General features: G+C 38.0%; 1 protein-coding gene across 1 annotated transcript in view; it reads right to left on the bottom strand.

Annotated features, from left to right (window-relative positions):
* The window catches only part of IQGAP2 (IQ motif containing GTPase activating protein 2), a 391,728-nt gene extending 380,563 nt beyond the window's left edge, over nucleotides 1-11,165 (bottom strand). Inside the window, exon 1 of the mRNA XM_020998497.1 lies at nucleotides 10,966-11,165. Within this exon, the coding sequence (XP_020854156.1) occupies nucleotides 10,966-11,116 (151 nt within the window). The 5' untranslated portion in view covers nucleotides 11,117-11,165. The remainder of the gene's footprint in view (nucleotides 1-10,965) is intronic.
* Nucleotides 11,166-18,425: the final 7,260 nt, after the last annotated feature.

Below are 18,425 nucleotides of genomic sequence, written 5' to 3'. Positions count from 1 at the left end.
TATAGGGACTGTGCTTGTGATTTGTCTGGTACAGGCAATGCCCTGGAAAAGGAAGCTCTTCCAACACAGGAGTGTACCTTGTCTGAAACTTATGGTTTTAGTTGCTCAGAGCACTGAGAGGTTCTCATTTTCATCCCCATAACAAGTCTGCGAGGTTGATACAGCAAATAGGACTTTTCTCACATAATTTGCACTAAGAGGTTAAGTGACTTCAGGGTCATACTGCCAGGAAGCATCAGAGATGGAACTTGAAACCAGGTCTTCCTGGTTCCAAGGTCAACTCTCTACCTGGCATACATGTGGTCTCTTGGAAAAAACAGAATTCTCTCAATGAATTTATAAAATTATAGTATTTCGGGATTAACTGGTCTCAGAAGTCATCTGATATAGCCCATGTTCTAGCAGGAATCCACTCTACAATGTCCCTAACAAGTAGTCATCCAGTTTTCTTGAATACCTCTCGTGATAAAGAGCTCACTATCTCCGAGGCAGCCTGTTCCATTATGGCGCAGCTCTAATCATTAGTAAGTTTTTTCTTTACACTGAATAACAGTCTCTCTGTTGATCATCTTCAACTTATCTGTACATATCTTGTCTGTCCATAGTTGTTTGCACACTATCTCCCTCCAGTAGGCTGTTTTTAATCTTTCCTTTTTTTTTTTATCCTTAGTATTTAGCATAGTACCTGGCATGTGGTTGATTGTTTGCTCTCAAAGAGGACCAAAATGACATCACTATGCTGCAGTCAAGTTACAATGCATCCTAATGTGGCTGATCAGACCTATATGAGTTCGGAATGTTCTACCACAGGTCGGGCACAAATACTCCGTGTGAACACTTGGGGTGGATTCTTTAAATTTGTGCATCTCATATTTTTTGTTTTTTTGAGATGGCACATAGTAGGCATTTAACAAATGCTTGTTGACGCCCCCCCCCCCAGGCTTTTCTTATCTAACCAAAACAACCACCACTCTTTCAACAGATCCTCTTACAGTATGGTTCAGTTTGAAATGGCAGTTCAGTGATAGTGGTGGGGAAAAAAAATTAGTTGAAAATCTTTCACTCTAAGTTATTTGCACTAAAATTTCCAGACATGGCAGCTAGGTGTATAGTGGATCAAGCACTGGACCTGGAGTTGGGAAGACCCAGGTTCAAATATGAAGTCAGCTACTTGCTAGCTATGTAACCCTGCACAAGTCACAACCTGTCTCAGTTTTCTCATCCCTAAAATGAGCATAATTTTAGTACTTACCTTACAGGATCATTGTGAGGACCAAATGAAATAATGTTTGTAAAAAGCTTAGCATAGTCCCTGGTACAGTAATCTCTTAATAAATGCTTATTTCTTTTCTATTTATAATAGTCATTTCTTTTGGTTGGTTTTGTTAGCTAAAACTGGTTGTGCTTGACAACCATGTAATATTTGCCGTTTCCTATAGACTCAATATAAATGAAATTTCTGGAGTTAGAGCTTGGTGTGGTTCCTATGCTCACAACATATAGGAGACATGAGGCCATGGCATCTCCAATCCAAGAGCTGCAGCAAAAGCAGTTTTGTGACCCCCATATGGCTTGTACAAGCATATTCTGCCAAAGCCCAGCCTCCAAATCACAATGTCTCAGTCATTTTATAAATAGGAAGCACTAAAAATGCCTACTCTAGCCTGGAATTCCAAGTGATTGCAAAATTTCATTAAAAAACAAGCAAGTTTACTTAAGTACCCTGAAAAAGGAACCTCATTTTCAGACACTGGGAAGCCAGGAATGAAAGCCTCCTGATGGTTTAAATGTTGATGGTATTCACTCCATTCACATATTTCTTAATAGGCAGCTGCCCAGTCACCTAAACTGACCTGTTGCAGTTTGAATTAATCTGTTATTGGATTAGTGTCCTAAGGATGGGATAGAATAAAATTCAGGAAAGAAAATGGGTTGAGAAGAAGGTGTATTTCTGGGATCCTTCTTAATTCTTCTTTAAAAAGCAGCAGCTTTTTGGGTTGTCTTGGTATATGATATAAGTATATGTGAGGATATGAGTGTAAGATTAATACTATTTTTTAGAGCAAGGGACAACTTCACAGACAGATATACTGTTTCACTGGAGATGGAACGAAATTTATTTTCAAAATAGAAATGAACCATGCATTGGGTTGACTGGTTTATGGGATATATCAGAAAAGATTGAGACTATATTTGTAGCTCTGTTTCCCTCCAGGGGGGGCTCAAGTCTCCTGGTTTTTATCACTGGGAATCAAAACAAGACCATGAGTTACGATGACTTGAAATTCGAGCTGTGGGGATTTTAAAGGAGTCTACTGTATTTTAAAATAGTATGGTGAAGTCATGATAATGAAACACACTTGTGCCTTCTAACATCTTAAAGGAAGCCTGCCCATATGTAGCTCATTCTGCACCAAATACATCCTAGACTTACCATGTTTATAGAGCGATAGACTTCATTTAGTGAAATAATTTTTTTAAAAAAATTGGTTTTTGTGGAGGTAGGGTGATGATGGGAGCCAGACCTATTATTTCATCAGGTCCTGGCATGGAAATTCCCTCCACCAATGCAAATTGACATCTTAGAGGCTTAGAGAATGGCCTGGAACACTGAGAGTTTAAGTGATTTGGTCCCATGATTGCACAGTTTAGTAAGTGTTAGGAGCAACACTTCACCCAGGTCTTCCTAACTCCAAGGCAGGCCATCTAGCTGCTCTCATAATGAAATTAATGTTATTAAAAATAAGTATATAGTACTTTGAAAAACATAGATGTCTAGAATGTTATCTTGCATAGAGTACATGTGTAATAAATGTCTACTCAGCTGAATTTAAATAGAAGATTACTTTGTCTTGGGCATAGATATGTTCCTGAAAAGTTATGTAGAAATCAAATTATTTTTCTTTTGACTTGTTTCATAGATGTGTTATCCTGCTCTCTGAGTGATTCTTCAACTGCCCAGAGCTCCTGACAATTTACTTTCAAGTTCCTTTGCTCCTCAGTCTAAAACTCCCTACCTATCATATAGTTTTAGAGAGTTTCCTCAGACTCTTAAGAACTTCAGTGACTGGCCTAGGGTCACATGTCAGAGGCTGGATTTATGCTTAGGGCTTCCTGATTCCAAGTCAAGCCCTCTTCTTGATTTAAACTACTGATTCTGAATCAAAGGGGTCTGTGTATAGACTTCAGGAGGTCTGTGCACTTGGATGGGGAAAAAAGGATAACTTTATTTCTATTAATGAACTGAAATTTAGCATTTCCATCCATTATGAATGTAGACAACAAACCATTATTCTGAGAAGGGGTCCTTAGGTTTCACCAGACTGTCCATGGAGTCCAAGATCCAAAAAAGGTTAAGAATTCTTGGTCTACACAACTTTGATAGACTCATCTCATCTCATCTGAGCAATACGATGATCTAAGACAATTCCAAAAAACTCATGATGGAAAATGCTATCCATATCCAGAGAAAGAACTGTGGAGTCTGAATACAGATAGAAGCATATTATTTTCTCTCTCTCTCTTTTTTTTCTTTCTCATGGTTTTTCCCTTTTGTTCTGATTCTTCTTTCACAATGTGACTAATGTAGAAATATGTTTAATATGATTGTACATATAGCCTATATAAGATTGTATGCCTTCTTGGGGAGGGGGGTAGGGAGGGAGGGAGAAAAAATTTGGAACTCAAAATTTCATAAAAGTGAATGTTGAAAACTATCTTTACATATAATTTAAAAAAATACTATGAAGTGGAAAAAATAAAATGCAAAAAATAAAAGCAAGAAAGAAAAAGAAGTGTTCTTGGTCTAAAGAAATACTTAGAGGAACTTTCCGGGCAATCTTTCGTATAAAGTATCTTTTTGTCAAGCCTGTCCTCACTTCCGTTTTATCTGTTTTGCAAGTTTTTAACTTTCATGTATCAGACTTTCTTAAAACTAGCATTGTAGACAGCAAAACCTTTTCAAAATGTTGTGGGGAGGAGAGAATTGTGAGGTGGGGAAATTTTATAAACAATGGTACAGTTTCCCTATGCTACAGTAGCAAAATGCCCCTTAAGATACTGTGCCCTCAAAGGTTGTGGTTTGACCTGCAGTATACCTGTATCTATGGAATAGTGAGGTACTTGGTAAATATATGTCCTCTCCTCTCCTTCTCCCAATTCCTCAAAGATTAGTGATATTTGGGGAGCAGGAAAGTTTTGCTTTTCCTTACCTTTTTTTTTTAATCCACTGTATCTTTTCAACTTCAGAAAACTTTGTGATGTAGATGTTTCAGCTATTATTTTTTTGCCTTTACAGATAAGGAAGATAGTTTATGCATGAGGTTATCAGGATTGCCCAAGGCCACGCAGCTGGCCAGTGTCTGAGGCAGAATTGGATCAGACTACAGGACCTACCCTCTAAGGGTATCCTTGGAGTGGAGTTTTACACCACAAAAGAAGTAAGGCAGCAGTGGGTAATGGGCATTGGACTTTGGGTCAGAAGACCTACTTGTGATGTCTCCAATTAATAGGCAGTTGAACTTGAGCAAAGCTAGTAGCATATCTGATATCACGATATTTCTTATCTAGAGGTGGGAAGTACAGGTGCTGTTACCTCCAACCTCACAAGGTGATTGTATGTTGTACTCTGAGCAGGAATGCCGGCGTCTGAAGCAAATTCATTTGAGAATGAGGGGTGGGGTTGTGGGGATGACACTAAGGTGTGATCGCTCCTGTGGTTGACTGAGAGAGGAAGTCGTGGTAGTTGAGGGGACCAGGGAACTAAGAGGTCAGCGTTTTTGAAGGCTTTAGGGATTGGAGTGGAGAAAATTGTTGTTGTAGTCTTTTGTTCTGAAGGGGACCAATGACATCAGGAGGGTGATGTCTTGGCTTGCAAGTGAATTGGATTTAAGTGAGGCAGAGCTGTGCAAAGTCACCAGCCTCACTCTCTCCTCCAGGGTCACCAGGTCTTTCTGACACCGAATCTAGTACTCTACTGTCCTGCCAATTATCTAGGCTCAAAACCCAGGTGTCATCCTTGACTTCTTAATTGTCTCCTCTTTCATCCCCATATCCAATCTGTTTCCCAGGTCTTTTGATTTTACCTTCTATAACATTTCTTGCATAAACTCTTGTTTCTCCTCTAATACTGCTACCATCTTGGTGCAGACCATCTTCAGCTGCTTGGCCTTTCTGTCTCAAATCTCTCTCCATTCCATTCCGTCCTCCAGTTGGCCATCAGATTGATTTTCCTAAATCAAAGGTCTGACTATGTCACCACCATTCAATAAATGCCAATGGCTCCCTGTTATCTCCTGGATCAAATCTAAAATCCTCTGTTTAATTTTTAAAGCCCTTTATATCCTGGTCCTTTCCTCCTTTCTGGCTTTCTGATACTTTACTCCCCTTGACACACACTCTGTGATTCAGCAAGACTGGCTTCTCTGCTGTTCCTTACACAAGACCTTCTTTCTCCCTGCTCTGGGCCTTTTTACTGGCCATCTTTCGTACCTGGAACCTCCCTCAATATCCCTGTCCTGGCTTCCTTAAAGCCTCACTTTTCATAAGAAGCCTTCCTTAATCCCTCTTACTGCTAGAGCCTTCCCTCTGTTGATTATCTCCTATATACAGGATTGTTTTACCTGTGTATTTCTTGTTTGTACATAGTTGTTCTCTCCCATATGAGACTGAGCTCTTGAGGGGTAGGGACTATCTTTGTATCCCTAGTGTTTATAATAGTGATTGGCATGTAGTAGGTCATTACCAAATGCTTAGGCAGCTAGGTGGTACAGTGGATAGAGCACTAGGCTTGGAATCTGGAAGACATCTTTCTGAGTTCAAATATGATTTCAGACACTTGTTAGCTGTGTGACCCTGGGCAAGTCACTTACCCCTGTTTGCCTCAGTTTCCTCATCTATAAAATGAGCCGGAGAAGGAAATGGCAAACAACTTTAGTATATTTACCAAGAGAACCCCACAAATCAGACTGTTGGGGCTCTCTGCCTAGTCAATCAAACAATAAACTTTTATTAAGCACCTACCATATTCCAGAGACTGTACTAAGCACTAGTCCCCAAATAGCAGTGATTAAAACTGAAAACTACCTCTCTGATCTCTACAAAAGTCAGCAGATATTGATTCTACCAAACTACCAGAAAACAGAAAGAGACTACAAGTGGATGAAGGAGTTCAAAGTCAGTTAGTGTGCTGATAAATGTTTAACAACCAGCTCTCAAGGGGGAAACAAATGCACATATGACATACTTTTTTTTTTTTTTGGCTAGGCAATGGGGCTAAGTGATTTCCCCAGGGTCACAGAGCTAGTAAGTATCAAGTGTCTGAGACTGGGTTTGAACTCAAGTCCTCCTGACTCCAGGGCCGATGATCTATCCACTGTGCCACCTCGCTGCCGCCCATATGACATACTTTTAAGTTTAATCTACGTCAACATTTTCTTCATCATTTTCTTAAGTCTAGACGATATACAAAACAATAAATCAAGCCTTGATTTGTAGCATTTCCTGGTTTCCAAGGTATAAATGTTCAGTGGAAATATAACAATTGCCTCTTGGAAGCTGCTGGTCTGAGCTGGCCCCAGCATGCCTCTGGGCAGGGCAGAAGATGCAAACCCAATGCAGTCACAGCTACAAGGGAAAACATTCAATTCCTAAGAAAAAGGGTCCTGGAAACCTGGCTGGGGCCCATTTTATTTCTTCCCTGAGTTTACTCTGGCCAGGGACCTGAACCAGGCTCCTGGCAATCTCCAATGAAAGGATAATTGGACCATAGCCCTAGAGCTAGAAGGTACTTCACAGGCTATGATAATTTATTCTCCTAATATTGCAGATGAGGAAATAAGTCCAGGGAAGTTGAATGATTTGTTGGTAGTAACACAGGTATGGTCACTGTCAGAGGTAGGCTTTGAATCTAGATTCTCTGACTTCATAGTCAATGTACTTTTCCTGAGGTAACATATTGACTTCTAGAAGAGGCTAAGGATGTCCTGTCTGGTACGTGTGTATGGTAGGGGGACACTATTTTTGTACAATGGAGGAGTTCAAGTTGCAACCCAAAATGACATACTACTGCAATATTCAGCCTAATTAGCAATGAAAAAAACAGTTATACCTTTAACAAAAAAGGCATTTGAGGCAGTCTAGAACAAATGCAGAAATCAGCAGAATATTTGGCTTGCAAACATTACAACCAGAGAAACAAAAGTAAGATGAATGCAGTTATAAAGAAAAGATTAAATATGAAATCAATTCTCTCATTTTTATTTTAAAGAAAAAATAGTTTTAAAAAAAATTTGTTGAGACTTTATTAAGTACTATTTAACAAGTATTTTAGGCAAGGCACTATGCTAAGTGCTGGGGACACAAAGAAAGGCAAAAACAGTAACATTTTCAACTGGCATCTGGATATTCCCACCTAAATGCCCTGCCAGTATCTCCAACTCAGCATGTTCAAAACTGAACTCATCATTTTCTCTTCAAAATCTACCCTTTCCTTCCAGTTTCCCTATTTCATTGACCACCCAAGCCACCCAGACTCAAAAGTCTAAGAAAAAATACTTTTAAAGTATCTTTAAATACTTCTAAAGAAAAAATACTTTTAAAGAAAAAATAAAAGGCATTGCATTGAAGGCTAAAAGAAAGTCCAAAGAGGAATCATGAAGGCATCTATAGGGCTAAAGATTTAATGGGAATTTTAAAAATCTGGAGAAAAGGAGAGAGAATATCTGGATTAATACTCCAAGGCTCAAATCTCATGGTCTTCTATAAGTTGATCAATATCTTTTGAGGGAGATATATCTCTTACATATCTTTTGTATTTCTTAGATCTTTTATACCTCTTTCTTCCTCTTTCCTTGTGGTTTTCAATTTTTAGTTTTCAATTGTGGGAATAGGAAGAGGGGAGGTAAGAGATATAAAAAAGCCAAAGATTCACCCTTGCCCAGGCCATAGGTGAGTGGAAAAGAGATACGAATGTCTTTAGTCTCTTTACAAGAGTTAGGGCTGTCCCAGAACAGGATAAAACCAATGGAAAGGAGGTCCTGGGATGGGGAGAACATAAGGAGAACTTGTCCTTGAAGGGGAAAGCAAAGGATGACACTAAATAATCCCATAGTGAAGCATCTGTGGTAAGAGGTAGGCATCTTTGATTTTATGGGAGGGGGAAATGAATGTGTTCATTAACAGAACAGGACTGCATCACACTCTGGGAAACAGGATATATGAGTGCCTAAGAACAGTCTGGGTAATACAGGTTGTCCTACCCCAGTAGAGAAGCAGAGATAGGATAAGCTAGCATTAGGAGTGGTGAATGATCATGGTGCGGTCATCATACAACATTGCTTCCATTCTACATTGAAGGATATCTCATGAATACGTATTTCTAAGAAGGAGACAGTAGTAAAAAGGGAGAAGGAGGTAAGATCTTCAAAGGCAATAACATAGAAACAGGATAAAAGAGGGAATTCAGATTTAGCACTCCAGAGATTCTACCCTCAAGAAAGACACAAAGAGAATTATGAAGAAACAAATAAGAGAGAGCCAGTGATTTGGAGAATAAAATTCAGACTAGAGCAGAAGGGCAAAGTAATAAGGAAGAGGATGAAATCAAAGCAAATTTATTGAAATGGGCACTATAAAATGGTATCATTTAAAGCAAGAGGAGGAGAAGACTTTTGAACCATATGCCTAGCTGGATGGGAGAAAAGAACCCAAGAAAACCCAGAAGCAAACAAACAAGCCCAGAAACAAATGAGTAAATAAAAAAGTAAATAAATTAAAAAAAGGAAGATTCTGGGGAGCTGAATGGAAAGGAAGGACAGAGAAGCATAGAACTGGAAAGGACTGAGCTGGAGGGATGAGAGAGTGGGTAGAACTGGCAGGAGAAAGTTTTCACCCAGATACTTCTGAGTCACAGTGATTAGAGGTACAGAAGGTAGGAATTTGCTAACCATAGTGTATGGAGAAGTACAAAGTACAGAGAAGCTGAATCAGCTCCAAGGTTCTAATTAGAAAAGCCAGCTAATGTCTTTGCAGATCTGATGCTGAGGTAGATCTCCTTAGTTGATACAGGGGAGTTTAAAGTGATAGATTATTTGACAGGAAACATATCAACTGTCATAATCATTGACAGCCAGTTGCTGAGTGATTTCTCTGTACTAGGTGCTAGTATGGGGCAACGGAATCTCTGAGAGAAATTATTATTTTAAAAAAAATTTTTTTAGGCAGTTGGGGTAAAGTGACTTGCCCAGGGTCACACAGTTGGTAAGTATCAAGTGTTTGGTCTGAGGCTGGATTTGAACTCAGATCCTCCTGACTCCAGGTCCAGTGTTCTATCCACTGTGCCACCTAGCTGCCCTGAGAAATTATTATTTTGCTATTATATTAATTAATTATTGAATTGGGATCCAGGCTTTTCTTCTCAATTTCTTCATTAAGGCCCAGCTCTTGTTGAAGTCAGTCTCAGAGGAGATGACTGATTGATGCAATTATCCCTAACCCTTAAAGAACATGCTCTTCAATCTTGGGCAGGACCTCACCAAATAGGAGACCTAACTTCTGCTTGGAGTGCAAATAATCTAGTCTGGGCAAGTTCTTATCCTGGGGAAAGGAATTCCTATCATTGCACCCCCCATTACATTTTAGGGTGACCCAGCTCATGAAGGAGAAAACCAACCAGAGTGGTCTGGATGGAGATGGATGGAGATGGAGTCCAGGTTGCTGGAAGAGGTTGAGTCTCATGATCAAGCTATGTTCTCAGCAGCAGGAGCTGAAGACTTTTAACAAGAAACAAATAAGAGAGAGCCTCCACATTTAAATGTGCATCCATCAGGGTTGATTTTTCAGTTGTCAAGGGAATTCCCTTTCAAGGGTTATTTAAAGCTTTTAGGCTCTCAATGAGGTGTCTTTGGTTACTGAGATAAACCACTGACTATCGATTTATTGATTGCTGGCTAGCCTGATTAATAAATTGATTATTCATTACCCAGAAACTCTGTTTATTAGGGTTTTCCATTTGTTTCACCCAATTTAAAGGTGGTCACCAGAAAGAAGTGTGATGGACACAGTGCGGGGGAAGCTGGGAGCTGGGTGAAGGAGCATGGCTGGCAATCCCTGGCATGCCTCCTCCCTGATAGGAAACTATCCCCAGGACAGTTTTGATTTGGGTTTGGTTGTGAGGACCAAATAAAATATTGCCCATTGAATACTACGGAAATGTGAATTAGTGTCAGTATTTCCTGCATCGTGAACCCTCTTTCTTCCCAAAGCCTCCCCAAATTAGATTGCATCTTGTAGAGATTGCCAGAGGTTTTATCTGTAGATCTCATTGATGATGCTGTCAAGGCTGGAGCTTCCCCCAAGGGAGAATTCCTTTGCTTCATTTTAGTTGATTTAATGCAAATTACTTCCTGTTAAGATGCCAGGTGGTATATTTCTAGGAGAGAAACAATAATCCTGTCACCTCTGCTTCAATTTCAGTGCTTGTCTCCAGGAGCAAATTGGACCTCTGGGGGTCAAGGAAAAGAGAGGTTCTCGAGTAAAACATGGCCCACATTTCACATTTCTTGTTCTATAGGTGAAAACAAATATTTCTTTCTAAAGACAGGAGGAGATGGGGAAGAAGGTGCAGTGGCCGTTCGGCACAGCATCATCTTGGGGATCTAGTTACCCCAAATAGTGAGATCGTCAATAAGCTTTTATTAAGGTCCTATCATGTACCAGTCACTGTGCTAAACACTGGGGAAATGAAGGGAAGCAAAAGATCATCCTTACGCTCAAGGTGTTCACAGTCTTGTGGGGAGACAATTTGCAAACAAACGCGAGCTATAGGGGATAAATTGGAGATAATCAACAGAGAGAAGGCATCAAAGTCTTCCTTTAGAAGCTGGACTTTTAGTTAGGACTTGAAGGAAGCCATGATTCCTCCTGAAACATGCATTAGACCAGGAAAGCTACTCAAAAAGGACTTACCTTCTTCAGTAGGAAGGCTAGGGTTGATCTGGCTTTGCAGTTTGGCATCTGCACTTGCTGTTCTTTTGTGAGACATGGCTTTGGAGACCCTGTCCCTCCCAGCTGCAGCAGAGGTTGGCTTGCTGACTGACTGCTGTGCAGGCCTGTACATTTTGGGGCATGTAATCCAAACTAGTCTTGACTCCTCTGATCAGGAGTAGAAAATTCAACACAGGGAACTGGGCCGCATCTGGAGACCCTTGCAGAGTCATTAGGAAAAGTGATTCTGTGGGGAGGGAGGAGAAGGCTGCTTCCTCTTTCCCTTCCTCACTTTGCTGTCTTGACCCTAAGGTTCACTCTCTCCCTTTGTTCCCTTCCTCTTTTTCTTTCCTTAAGATTGGAATCCACCCTGCTAAAGCTTAGCATTGTCAGCAAACAGGACAAATGTGGGCTATGATGGGGGAGGGAGGAAGAGGAAGGGAGGGAATACAGACCATCAGGCCTTTATTTCTAGCTGGCATTGCTTTCCTAGCTTTTGCTAGGAGAAAACCTACCCTATATGGGGAGCAAAGTTTAGGACCTGAAAGGGCCTCATTACAGGTTTATGATCATTTTATTCCTAGGTAGTTTCAAATGGACAACTAAAAGAGGAGCTAAAGATAAAAGTCTCTTTACTTGCTCAAAAGTAAAAATGGACATGCCATTTGGACCCAGAGATAAAAGAAGGATTATTTCAAAATGAACATTACTACCTCTAGGTTGTCATGTTAAGCTGGACCCTAATTGTGGATCCTTGAGCAAGTCAGCCAGCTGTGTATTTTAATTTATTCATCTGAAACATATACCTGCTTATCTCACATGACCTGAGGAGCTATAATAATGTGAACATAAAACATTTTGCCTACAGATGGTGCTGTGTAAATGTATAATAGCTATTGAAGTCGTGACCTTCTCTTTCAAATATTTGATGAAATGCATCAGTCACCTGGTTCTGGAATGACTAGGACTTCTAAAGGTCTAGGCAGTCATTCTTCAACAATGCAAACTGGGTTGTTTAAAATGTTAAAGACTTCAGATTTCGCTGGGCTGAACATTCTTTTTCTGAAGGCAGGTTTCTATTTATGTTGTGGTTTACCTAGTTGAAAATAGGAGGGTTGGACTTAGGTGATCTTTAAGGTCCTTTCCAGTTCAAAGATTCTATGAGTCTATGACTCATTTAAAATCAGACATTCATTGGGAGGAACTTCTTTTACTTTTTTCTTTTTTTGTTGGTACAGAAGAAAATTTATAGTAAGAGAATCCAGAGTTCATTTCAGAACAGAGCAGAGAAGAACAGAACAGAACAGAACAGAATTTACATATATTAAATGAGACATCCCAAATAGTTATGGACTATAATGGTTAAGAATATTCTAAGATGAATTCTACCTAAGTTAATTTACATATTCAGTTCCATACCAAACTACCAAAAATATTTTATAAAGCTAGAAAAATAATAAAAGTCACTTGGAAAAACAAAAAGTCAAGAATATCAAGAGAATTAATTAAAATTAATATGAAGGAAAGTGGTCTAGCCATACCAGATCTCAAACTGTATTATAAATAGGCAATCACCAAAACAATCAGGGACTAGCTAAGAAATAGAATAGTACATCCAGAGAAAAAACTATGGAGTCTGAATGCAGATTGAAGCTTGCTGTTTGCTCTTTTTTCCCCTTCTATTTTGTTTTGTTTCTTCTTTCTTGTGGTTCCTCCTGTTGATTCTAATTCTTCTTTACAACATGACTAATGTGAAAATGTGTTTAATAAGAATGTATATGTAGAGCCTATATCAAATTGCATGCCATCTTGGGGAGGGAAGCAGGGAGGGAGGGGGAGAAAATCTAAAACTCAAAAGCTTATGGAAGTGAATGTTGAAAACTAAAAATAAATTAAAAAATTAATAATAAATAAATAAACAATAATATCAACATCAAATGTTAAAATATTTATTAAATTATTAATAAAATATTAACTACTGAAATAATTAATTAATTAATTGATTGAAAATTAATTAAGAAATTAAAAAAAGAAATGGAGTGGTAGATCAGTGAAATGGATTAGTACACAATACACAGTAGTAAATGACCATAGGAATTTAGTGCTTGATAAACTCTAAGATTTCAGCTTTTGGGGCAAGAAAACATTATTTGACAAAAAATGCTGGGAAAACTAGAATGCAGTTTGGCAGAAACTAGGTATAGACCAACATCTCACACCATATTACCAGAATAAGATAAAAATGGGTACACAGTTTTCACATAAAGGGTGAATACCATAAGTAAATTAGATGAGCATGGAATAGTTTACCTGTCAGATCTATGGAGAAGGTAAGAATTTATGACCAAACAAGAGACAGAGAGCATTACAAGATGTAAAATGGATAATTTTGGTTATGTTAAATTAAAAAGTTTTTACATAAACAAAACTAATACAGCCAAGATTAGAAGGAAAGCAGAAAACTAAGGGGGAAAATTTTTATAGCAAGTTTCTCTGATAAAGTCCTAATTTCTCAAATATATAGAGAGTTGAGTTAAATTTTTAAGAATATGACAAATAAGAATTGACAAATGGTCAAAGGATATGAACAGGCAGTTTTCAAATGAGGAAATCAATGCTATCTATAACCATATGAAAAAATGCTCTAAATCACTATTAAAATGCAAATTAAAACAACTCTGAAGTACCACCTCACACCTACCAGATTTCTGTCATACTAATATGACAGAAAAGGAAAATAATAAATGTTGGAGGAGATGTAGGAAAATTGGAACACTAATGAACTGTTGGTGGAGTTGTGACCTGATCCAACCATTCTGGAAAACAATTCGGAACTATGCCCAAAGGGCTATAAAAGTATACATATCCTTTGATCTAGAAATACCTCTTCTAGGTCTGTATCCCAAAATGATTTTTTTTAGGGGGAAAAAGACCTATACCTACAAAAATATTTATAGTAGCTCTTTTTTGTGGTGGCAAAGAATTAGGAAGTTGAGGGGATGCCCATCAATTGGCACGGCTTAATAAGTTGTGGTACATGAATGTAATGGAATACTATTGTTCCATAAGAAATCATGAGCAGGCAGATTGCAGAAAAACCTGGAAAAAGTTAACATAAACTGATTCTGAGTGAAGTGAGCAGAACCAGAACATTGTACACAGTAACAGCAACATTCTGTTATAATCAACTTTGATAGACTTAGTTCTTCTCAGCAATGCAACGATCCAAGATACTTCCAAAGGACTCATCATGAAAAATGTTGTTCACATCCAGAGAAAGGACTGATGGAGTCTGAAGGCAGATCGAAGCATACTCTCACTTTCTGTATTTTTTGTATTTTTTTCCCCTTTGTATCCATGCCTTCTTTCATAACATGACTAATGTGATAATATGTTTTGCATAACTGAATATGTATAACCCACATCAAATTGCTTACTGTCTCAGGGAGAAGGGAGGTGAGGGAGGGAGAGAGAACATTTGGAACTCAAACATTTTTTAAAATGAAGGTTAAAATTGTCTTTACACGTAACTGGAGAAAAATAAAATATTATTATTTTTTTAAAAAAGGAAGCTTTCAGCAAAACTTGGAAAGACTTACATGAACTGATACAAAATGAAGTAAGCAGCACCAGAACATTGTACACCCTAACAACAAAATTGCGTGATGATCAATGTGAATGACAGCTATTTTCAGCAATACAAAGATCCAAGATAATCCAAAGGACTTATCTTGAAAAATGCTATCCATTTCTAGAAAAAAAAAAAGCTAATGCAGTATGAATGTAGATTGGAGCATACTATTGTAAACTTTTTAAATATTTTTCTTATTTTTTTCTAGTCTGTGTTTTCTTTCACAACATGACTAATATGGAAATATGTTCTGCATAACTGCACATGTATAACCTATATTAAATTATTTACTTCTCAGTGAAGGAGGAGGAGAGGGATGGAGAATATTGCAATTAAAAATTTTTTAATGAATATTAAAATTATTTTTGCATGTAATTGAAAAAATATTAAAAAAATACTCTAAAATGAGGTAGAGCCAAGATGGCAGATTAGAGGTAGCAACCCAGATGAATTCTTTCAATATTCTCCTCCAAACAACTTTAAAATAATGCCTCAAATCAAACTTTGGAGCAGTAGCACCAACAAAAGGTCAGGCTGAGACATTTTTTTCAGCCTGAGAAGATTTAGGAAGTAGGCAGGAGAAGCCTGTGACACTGAGGTGGAAGTCTGTCTGGAGCACAGTCTTCATGGTGCCAGCAGCAGCAAGATTTAGAGGTGACTGCAGCTACAGCAACAGTAGCTTTGGGGAACTCTCAGACAAGACAACTGATCAGAAAGATTCCAGGGAACCCTTCATTGGCACTGATGGCAGCTGGCACTTATTGGCAACTCTACTGCTCATAGTAGTTCTGGGTCATAACTCCATGGTAGGGAGGAGTGCTTGTGGTCAGTCAGAAGGAAGAAGAGGAACTGGTCCCAGTTCTAGGGCAAAGAAGAGTACTAGCACTTGTTGGTGCAGAGGAACAGGGGCCATTTCTGGATAAAAACCAAAGCATAGACCAAAAGAGCTGTGACCATACTTCTCCCAGCATAACATGACTTTGGAAGCACCAACTTGTGAGACTCCAGAACTAGCTCTGAAAACAGCAACACATAAAAGTGTGAAGCTTGGCAGTCCCGCGTGAGCAGAGCCTAACTTTAACATGAAATTCAAAGTTAAGAAATAGACTGAAAAAGTGAGCAAACAACAAAAAAAGAATTTGACCATAAAAAAGTTACTATGATGTCAGGGAAGACCAAGACACAAACTCAGAGAAAGAAAACAGTATGAAAACAGCTTCAAGTAAAGCCTCACAGAAAAATCCTAATTTGACACAGGCTTAACAAGAATTACTTGAAGAGGGGCAGCTAGGTGGCACAGTGGATAGCACTCTAGCCTTGTAAAGTTAGGAGGACCTGAGTTCAAATCCAGCCTCAGACACATAACACTCACTAGCTGTGCAACCCTGGGCAGGTCACTTAACCCCGATTGCCTCACCAAGAAGTGAAAATAAATAAATACAATATAATAAAAAGAATTACTGGAAGAGTTAAAGAAAGAGATAAGAGTGGTAGAGGAAAAGGAAAAGAAATGAGAGTAATGCAAGAAAATTGTGAAAAGAGAATTAACAGCTTGACAAAAAAAGGCACCAAAATTACTGAAGAAAATAACAGAATGGGCCTAATAGTGAAAGAGGCACAAAAATTCACTGAGGAAAAGATTTTCTTAAAAAACAAAATAGGCCAAAAGGAAAAGGAGATACGAAACCTCACTGAAGAAAATAATTCCTTAAAAATTAGAATTGGGCAAGTGGGAGGTGATGACTATATGAGACATTAAGGAACAATAAAACAAAGTAAAAAGAATGAAAAAATGGAAGAAAATGTAAAATATCTGATTGGAGAAACAATTGACCTGGAAAATAGATCGAGGAGAGACTTTTTTTTTATTTGGTTGTGACAGGCTTTATCTTTTTTTCTTGATAATTACTTAATTTATTTTTAGTTTTCAACATTCACTTCCATAAGATTTTCAGTTTTAAGTTTTCTTCCCCTCCCACTCCTTCCCCCCCCCAGACAGTGTGTAATCTGATAGAGAGGCTCTACTAATACATTCATATTAAGCATATTTTCCCATTAGTCATGATGTAAAGAAGAATTAGAACTAATGGAAGAAACCATGATAATAAAGCAATAAAGCAAAACAACAAAGGAAAAGGAGAGCAAATAGTATGCTTCCATCTGCATTCAGACTCCAGAGTTCTTTCTCTGGATATGGATAGCAATTTCCATCATGAGTCTTTTGGAGTTGTCTTAGATCCTTGCATTGCTGTGAAGAGCCAAGTCTATCAAAGTCAGTCATCGCACAATGTGGCTGTTACTATGTACAATGTTCTCCTGGTTCTGCTCATGTAGCTCCAAGAGAATATTGTATATAGTAATAACAATATTGTTTTAAGAATAATTCTGAGTGACTAAGTCATTCTGACTATTATAAATACCCAAATTAACTACAAAGGACTTATGTAGGAAGAAGCTATCTGTATCCCAAGAAAGAACTGATAAATAGAAGTATGTATAGAATGATTTTACATACATACACACATATGTGTTTGTGTCTAGTGATAGCCTTCTGCAGGATAGAGAAGGAAGGGAAGAAAAAAGAAAAAAAAGGAAAGTTACAAGATAACTTTATGATGTATTTGAAAAGAATAGCAAGTTTTATGTAATAGGTATGCAATTTCATGTGCAATCATTTTTTCTATTTTACTGCATTATGGAAATGTTTCTTTTATTTCTGAAGTTCAGAATAAAACAAATATGTATGTAAAAATAAAATTAAAAAAGAAAGAGAATGGGAAAAGTATTGCAGGACTGGAAAATAGCAAATGTAGTTCTGGTTTTTGTGGGGAAAAAACCAAAAGAATGGATTTTATAAACTACAGCCCAGCTAACTTCATGTAGATTTCTGGCAAAATTTTCAAGCACGTTATTAGAGGAATGGTTATCAAAACAGAAAAGGATGTACTGATGACAAAGAGTCATTATTAGCATTAACAGAAAATAAATAAATAAATACATAAATAAAAGAAATAAGGTTAATCTGGCCTGACCTAACAGGAATAGGTCAGGCCAGATTAACCTTATTTCCTTTTTTCAATAGGGCAGTTAGATTGGTAGAGCAAGGTTATGTTGCAGATATAGTTTGCTTAGCTTTTAGCAAAGCATCTGATTAAGTTTCTCAATAAACTTTTGGTGAACAAGATGGAGAGACATGGCCGAGGATGATAAAATTAGATTTAGAACTGATTGAAAGCTTCCTAGACCCAATGAGTAGTCATTATTGATTCAATATCATCTGGGAAGGAGGCCTCTAGAGGAGCACTTGAAGGATCTGTGCTTGGCCTTGTGCTGCTTAATATTTTAATTAGTGATTTGGATAGAGGTATAGATGATATATTTCTTGAATTTGCTAATAACTCAAAGCTAGGAGGGATGGCTACCATATTGGATGGCAGAATTGGGATCTAAATAGATTTTGAAAAGCTGGAACACTTGACTGAATCTTAATAGGAATAAAGATAGGGTTATAAATAATCTTGGGCCGTTTCACAGATAAAAGATAGGTGAAGCATGCCTAGATAGCTATTCGTTTAATAACGATCTTGCAGTTTTAGGGGACTACAAATTCAGTATGAGTCAATGGGGTGACTAGGGTAGCCAAAAAAAGCCAACTTTTTTTGTTGAATGATTGGGGGCATAGTGTTCAGAATTTGGTGGTGGTGGTGGTAATAGTCCTAATACACTCTGTCCTGAACAATTAGTCCATAAACATTTATTAAGTGCTTACTCTGTGTCAGGCACTGTGCTAAGTGCTAAGACTACAAAAAGA

Source organism: Phascolarctos cinereus, unplaced genomic scaffold, assembly GCF_003287225.1.
Source record: "Phascolarctos cinereus isolate Bilbo 61053 unplaced genomic scaffold, phaCin_HiC Scaffold_4;HRSCAF=312, whole genome shotgun sequence".
In the NCBI taxonomy this organism is placed as follows: domain Eukaryota; kingdom Metazoa; phylum Chordata; class Mammalia; order Diprotodontia; family Phascolarctidae; genus Phascolarctos; species Phascolarctos cinereus.
The sequence above is the reverse complement of the archived record's forward strand: the minus strand, read 5'-3'. Positions and strand labels throughout refer to the sequence as shown.